This window comes from Vicugna pacos, chromosome 7 (genome assembly GCF_048564905.1).
Source record: "Vicugna pacos chromosome 7, VicPac4, whole genome shotgun sequence".
In the NCBI taxonomy this organism is placed as follows: domain Eukaryota; kingdom Metazoa; phylum Chordata; class Mammalia; order Artiodactyla; family Camelidae; genus Vicugna; species Vicugna pacos.
The window spans coordinates 11,263,835-11,271,513 of NC_132993.1; the positions used below are offsets into that span (position 1 = coordinate 11,263,835).

At 40.2% G+C, this 7,679-nt stretch overlaps 1 protein-coding gene across 1 annotated transcript; it reads right to left on the reverse strand.

Moving 5' to 3' along the window:
- Window positions 1–80: 80 nt before the first annotated feature.
- OR9A4 (olfactory receptor family 9 subfamily A member 4) lies at window positions 81–1,022 on the reverse strand. Its single transcript, XM_072965386.1, is given in 4 exon segments — window positions 81–138; window positions 140–162; window positions 164–446; window positions 448–1,022. Coding segments are annotated over 4 exon segments (939 nt in total).
- Window positions 1,023–7,679: the final 6,657 nt, after the last annotated feature.

Below are 7,679 nucleotides of genomic sequence, written 5' to 3' on the forward strand. Positions count from 1 at the left end.
GATGCAACACAGAGATAAGTACTTTTCAAATCATTCTAGAATCCAGAAGGTATTAAGAAGTGATATGCCTTAAGGCAAGACTAGTTCCTGAACAGATGACAGCAGCGCTTCACTCCATCTCGAAGTGCCTCTATGACTGTCATTTCGGAGGGTGAAGATGAAAAGGTTTGAGGAAAGGAGCCACTACTGAAACCATCAGGGAAACAACCCTGTTGTAATCGGCTGCCTGGGTTTGCCTGGGCTTCACGTAGAGGAACAAGCAGCTGCCGTAGCCGATCACCACACAGGTGAAGTGGGAGGCACATGTGGAGAAGGCTTTCCTGCGGCCAGAGGCTGAGGGGATCTTAAGGATGGTGGAGATGATGTAGGTGTAGGAGACAATTGTAGGGATCAAAGAACCGAAAAGAACGAAAACAGCCATTAAGAAGAGGATAAACTCTATGAAGAGTATCATTGCAGGACAGTTTGAGCAACTGCCCTCTGCCACAGAAAAAATTGTTTACCATATTTGATTTGCAGTAGGAAAGCTGAAATGTGGCATAAACTGGCCAGATTTCAAAAAGGAACCCAAACACCCACGACACAGTCACCACAATGTTGCAGGTGCGGCTGTTCATGATGACGTTGTACCTCAAAGGGCTGCACACAGCCACGTAACGGTCCACGGCCATCGCTCCCAGTAATGCAAACTCTAATGTACCCAAAGAAAGGTACCGATATAGTTGTACACCACAAGCTATCAAAGATATTGCCTGCATCCCAGGGAGCAGCAATCCCCAGAGCATCAAGGGGACGGCAACAGATATGATCAGGATCTCTAGGACAGAGAGGTGACCGAGGAAGAAATACATGGGGGACTGCAGACGTTTATCAACACAGACAATCACAATGGTGACTGTGTCTCCCATTACTGTCACTGAGTAGAAAAGGATGAAGGTAGCTAGCAATACATGGCGTAATTCTTGAGAGCCAGGGAAGCCTAAGAGATAAAATTCAGTGGCACCAGAGTAATTCCCCAACATTTAGTTTTGAGTGCTTGTTCCTTTTGAAATCTAGAGAACAAAAGAGAGATAACACTATCACTGATCTCAAAAAGTGGAAACAGTTCCGGGTAGAGAAATGACTCCCCTCCTATTGACAGCCTCCAGAACATGACCAGGAAGGGTTCATGCTCTGCTGTTCCCCCAGCATGGTCAGGGCTAATTATTTTTTTTAGAATATACACGATATATGAAGAACACTGAATCTGACCAAGATGAGCCCAGTCACCAAAGCTATGCCATAGGCGAGACAGCCAGCCCCCGGTCCAGCATGCATGACCCGCATCTCAATCCACAGGTCACCCTGCCTCCCACTCTGGTCTTGAAAAGGCACCCAGTCCACCTCCTGACAACAGGGTGCTCCTTTTGACCACTACATCCTTTCCATCTGGAATGAAACTCCCTGCTCCACCACATGCATTCTGTCCTCTGAGTCTGCTCCAGGATAGAAGAGTTTTCCTGCCCAGTCCTACCCAGAGCTGGTTCTGTGTTTACTTTTTCATGACATAGAGTCCCTTTGCACTATATTCGTTTTAAAGCTTCTCCTTCATGTCTATCATCATTGGCATCACTGTGGGCATGGAGGTAGGAATCGCTTTGAGGATTTTCTGTAAGAGACTGAGGGCAAGGACAGAGTCTTCCTCAGTCTTCTGGTCAGCTAGTTGCCTAGCTGAATTACCACTTTCTTCCACTCTATTCTTGGAAGTGAAAGTCTGCTTTGCTTTGCTCTTCTGTGAATGTGTCTTCTAATAAAACGCAGACTAACCAGCACCTGGGCTTAGGCAGTCAGAATCCTCTCTCTCCCAGACTCTGATACCACTAATCACCAGATTCACAGGAGGAGTGTGTAGAGGAGGGCACGGGAGGAGTTCCCAGCCTCACTCTCCACCTATCCCACATCGACCTCCTACTGGGACCCTCACGCTGGGACTGGGAGACAACAGACTAAAGGTTCAATTTCAACATCCCCTGCCTTCATGACAGCTCAAAACCCTAGATCCAGCAGGGAGTTAAGGCCACCAGATGTGAACTCTTGGTCCAGCCCAGGCCCTACATATAAGTGGTCACAGGCTCAGTTTAACAGAAAGTTCAGAAAGTCTCCCCAGAGCCAATGTTCCTTCTACAATCAAGTTTTTCCTCCAAAATCATATAGAAAAGTAGTAATTCAGCTGTCACTGACATGAAGTAGACCCAAGGACCTGAAACTCGTAGGATCTGGGCTCCATCCCTCACTTCCTTCATGCCTTTGCTCAAGTGCCCAGCTCCGGGAGCCCTCCTTCATCATCTGAAGAGAACATACCGCCCTTTGCTTTCTCTCACCTCACTAGGATGTATTTATCTTCTCAGCTCTCATCATTGAAAATTATGCTTACTTTTTGTTTATTTTCAATCTCTATTTTATAATGAAAGCAGAAATTTTGTCCTACATGTTTACTGTTTCTGATACTTGTTGAATATTTTTGAACGAATGATCAGTGACTCAATCAATAAAGGGAAAAAAATCTATGGACAAAGCTTACCTAGTCCTGGATTTGGCCAATTTTGAAGCAAACCACCCTTCTGTCTTCACTGAAACACCACCCTGTCAACATGCAGTCCTCTCTCAAGATCCCTTATGAAAGGTAGTTTCTGCTGGGAGAACTCAGTAGTCTGCCTTCCACGATTTCTGTTTAGCCAGGACCAAATGAAAAGAAAGAAAGAGAGGAGGCTCCTAACCATAGCAAGGAGCTGTGCCTACATCCAGCATTGAGCCAGGGAAGGGCTGAATCTGTTCTCTGCTGTGCAGGGGAGTTTGGAGATGAGCCCATCCTTCAGGCTGTAGGCGTCCTTGTTCGAGACATCAGCCAGGCCCACAACTTCCTGTCCTGATCCCCTCCTACTCTCTCCTTCACAGAGGGGAACTCCTGAAAGCTACCCACTTCCAGAGGAGGGCACTGGCCTGGAAAGCTCTATGGCTCCCCAGGCCTCGGCCCAGGCTGCCTCCTGTCTGACTAGCGCTGAGCATGCTCCGTGGGCCAGAGCAAGCTGCTGCCGTCTTCACTCTCAGTGCAGGAGAGAACCGCTCACACCAGCAGTTAGGGAAAGTCCGGTAGTGATAGTGCCCTGGGGACTTTCTCCCTCCTTCTTCCTCTTTCCTGTGTCCCCAGGGAGACTTACTGAGGAACTAAATCTGTCCAAGTTCAGGGAAACCCGAGGGATGCAGTCAAGGGAAAGCCAGAGAAACTTTCAGCCCTTCTCTCCTGAGGCTAATCAAATTTTAGAACTCTTCAAAGTTTTGTTTTTTTTTTTAATGGTCAAACTTGAAATCTCACTTGTCAAGAGTCTCTCAGCACCCAGACTGTCTTCCTCCCAGGTCCCAAGTCCTGTTTTTACCACAAAACAGTTCAAAACAACTTCCTGTCCTTTTCTGTGTCTCTCTCTAATTCCATTTACCTCATAGAGCCTAAGATACCAAGGAGAAGGCATCAAAAACAATTCCAAGATACACATCGAAAACCCACGGACCAGGGATGGGCAAGTGACCTGAGCAGCATGGTGGACTATGCAGCTCCAAGCTCCTGTCCCTCCAGAGAAACATTACAAAACAAGAAGATCTAACTGTAAGAACTCTGGAACACATTCAATGGCTTATAGTTGGGGGAAGGGTATATCTCAAGAAGTAGAGCCCATGCTTAGCTTGCACGAAGTCCTGGGTTCAATCCCTGGTACCTCCCCCCAAAATAAATAAATAAACCAAACACCTCCCCTCCTAAAAAAATTTTTTTAATTAAAAAAAAAGACTTATAGCAACTAAAGAAACACTGATTCAAGAAAAAGGCAACTTAAAAATGTTAGGAAAGCTTGGTGGTATTTTTATTTACCTTTGTTCACATTCTCCCCAGCTCAGCAGCAATCTTGAAAATGACAATCTATGTTCTCAGTGTGGGACTCTAGTCTCTGGTTTTAGAGATAGGAGAACAGACCTTATTTACAAAGTATTATGCGTGTCTGTTCTCATCTGTCAGGGGCTACCTGAAAGATTAACGTGGCTGCTTGTCTGTTTCACCCAACACAAAACTCATTCAGGCTAAAAAAGCAGTGGGCATCGCTCACACCGGTTTTTGCTTACAAAAAACCTGCAGCCACCTGGAGCAGAAGATTATTGTTGAGACACACAATAGACTATCTAAAGCCTCAGAGGGAAAGTTGGGGAAATTTTCTTTGAGAAAATAGAGGATTTAAAAGCACCTTGTATACTGGGGAATTTAGAAGACCACACACAAGTAGAGGGCAAGATGCATGTTCATAAAAGACCTGACAAGATCTGAACTTTTTACTTTAGGTAGAATAAACTCAGAGAGAGATCCAGGCACGTTATAATCAGTAAAAAGACAAACACAAAGAGATGACACTAAAAACAGTAAGAGAGAAGCACCTTGTCACATGCAAGGACTCCTCATGAGATTAACAATCAATTTTTCATCAAAAATTATGTAGCATAGAGGACAGTGAGGTGGCATATTTAAAGTGTTAGAGGGGAAAAAAATAACCAAAAATTCTGCATCCAGCAAAACTTTCCTTCAAAAATGAAAGAGAGTTGAAGAAAACCTCAGATAAACAAAAGCTGAAAGCATTTTTTTGTCTTTTGTGTTGAAATAAAAGGTCACTCACTAGACAGTAACTTGAAGCCCTATGAAGGTATAAATATCACTACTAAAGGCAACTACATAGGCTAATGTAAAGCCAGTTATATTGCATTTTTTGTCTTTCTCTAACTCCCGTTTATTTTCTATGTAATTTAAAAGATAAATGCATAAAAATAATTAAAATTCAATCTATCTTATTGGACATATAATGTGCAAAGATGTAAAAACATAAAAGAAGGGAAGGGAGAATGATGCTATATAGAACAGAGTTTTTGTATTGTATTGAAATTAAGTTGGCATCAATTCAAACTATATTGTTATAATTTAGGATATTAAATATAACCCCCAAGGTAACCAGAAAGAAAATGTCTAAAACATCTAAAAATATCTAAATATCTAAAATGTATAAAAATATATATACAAAAGGAAACAAGAAGGGAATCAAAGAGTTCAATATAAAAAAAAAAAAATCACCTAAACAATAAAGAAGGAAGTAATGGAAGGAAATGGAGTAATGAAGAAATGAAAGAAAAACAAATGACATATAGAAAACAAACAGCAAAATGCCAGAAGTAAGTCCTTCCTTATCAGTAATTTAAATGTAAACGATTAAACTCTTTAATCGAAAGTCAAAGACTGGCAGAATTGTTTTAAAAAATCATCCAATTATATACCGTCTATATGAAACTCACTTTAGATCCAAAGACACAAATAAGCTGAGAGAGAATAGAATGAAGAAAACACTCCATACAAATACTAACCAAAAGAGAGCTGGGTGGCTATACTAATATCAGACAAAATGGACTTTAAGCCAAAAACTGTTATAAGAAACAAAATATATGTTTAAAAAGGTCAATTGAGCAAGAAAATATAACAGTTATAAAAAATATCTGCTCCAACAACAAGTCCCACAATATGTGACGCAAACATTGACAGAATGAGAGAACCACAACAGTTGGAGACTTCAATGTTCACTTTAAATAACAGACAAAACATCTAAACAGAAGATTAACTAGGAAATAGAAGCTTGAACAACAGGATAAACTAGATCTAACAGACATAGTTCATTCTACTCAACAAACACAGAATACAAATTCTTCTCAAGTGCACATGGAACATTCTCCAAGATAGGTCATAGGTTAGGCCACAAGTCTAAACAAAGTTAAAAAGATTGGAATCATATGAAGTATATTTTCTGACTACAATGAATGAAATTAAAAATCAATAACAGAAATAAAATTGGAAAATTTATAAATATATAGAAATTAAACAATACATACTTAACCAATGAGTCAAAAAAGAAAGTAGGAAATACTGAGAGATAAATAAAAATAAAAATACAATATTGCGGGGGGCCACTCATGACCTGAGGGCTGCCGAGCACAGAAACTGGGCCTAAACTCCCAGAGTGCGGGGCGCCAGGCTCTGAGGTTGGGACTGCCGAGCACAGAAACTGGGCCTAAACTCCCAGAGTGCGGGGCGCCAGGCTCTAAGGCTGACTGAGCAAAGACAATCTCTGTCCCGCCACCCCTTTGTTAGAAAAACAGCAGGTGCATTTGGAGTCGGAAAAACATCCTGATGCCATTGAGTTATTAAGAACAGGGGCTTCTGGAAAGAGAGATACAGGTCACACAAGTTAGTGATCTTAGTAACAATCACCTGAGTTACCAATACACAAGTTACATAAGTTAGTGATCTTAGCGACAATTACCTGAGTTACCAATACACAAATCTTAGCCTAGAGGAACAATACAGTAATCAATAATGTTAGCTCATGGGGAACGGTTAGTCTTGATTGATGAGAAATATAAACAATAATGATGTATGTAACTATGCACAAGTTACTGATTTTAGTACACATTGTTAAGAGATCATAAAAACAATCCGTTACCTACGATACTGTTGCCTATGGGTTAAAAGCATATAAATTAACTGCTGGAAATAAACACGAGGTCCACTCTTGACCTAGCGTCTTGCGGGCTAGAGTGAGACCCTCTCCCCCAGCTTTTAGTCTTGTCTTCCTTTTAGTCTTGTCTTTCTTTTCTCAGTCCTGCAGCACAGATTTCTGGACCTGATCGATTGTCGGCTGGCTCCGACACAATATACCATACCATATGTGATGCAGCAGAGAAATTTATAACTGTAAATGACTACATTTTAAAAAGTAGAAAGATCTCAAATAGCCTAACTTTACACCGTAAGGAATTAGAAAAAGATGAGAAAACTAAATCCTAAACTAAGAGAAGAAAGGAAATAAAAATTAGACTAGAAATAAATTAAAAGGAGGATAGAAAAACAATAGAGCAAATCAACAAAATCAAAAGTTAGTTATTTGATAAAATTAACAAAATGACAAGCTTCAGCTAGACTGACTAAGAAAAAAAGACTCAAATAACTAAACTCAGAAAAAAATGGAGACATCATTATCTATTTTATAGAAATAAAAATGATTATAAGAAAACACTATGAACAATTGTATCCAACACACTGGATAAGTTGGCTGAAATAAATAAATTCCTAGAAACACATAATCTACCAAGAGTGATTCATTACAAAACAGAAAATCTGAACAAACCTATAACAAGTAAAGAGATTAAACTTGTAATCAAAATCTCCCCAAAAAAGTCCAGAACCAAATGGTGTCACTGGTGAATTTTATCAAACATTTATAGAAGAATTAACACCAATCCTTCACAAACTCCTTCAAAAAATTAAAGATAAGAGGAAACTTCTTAATTCATTCTACAAGGCCAGCATTATCCTGATACCAAAGCCATGCAAAGCTATCATAAGAAAAGAAGAGTAAAAGATTAATATCCTTTATGATATAGATGCAAAAATCTTCAATAAAATACTAGCAAACAGAATCCAGCAGCATCTGAAAGGATTATACACCAGCATCATGAGGTCTTTATTCCAGGAATGCAAAAGTGTTTCAACATAAGAAAATCAAAGATTTTAATATAGTACATTATAAAATGAAAAGAACCACATCACCATCTGAATATAGAAA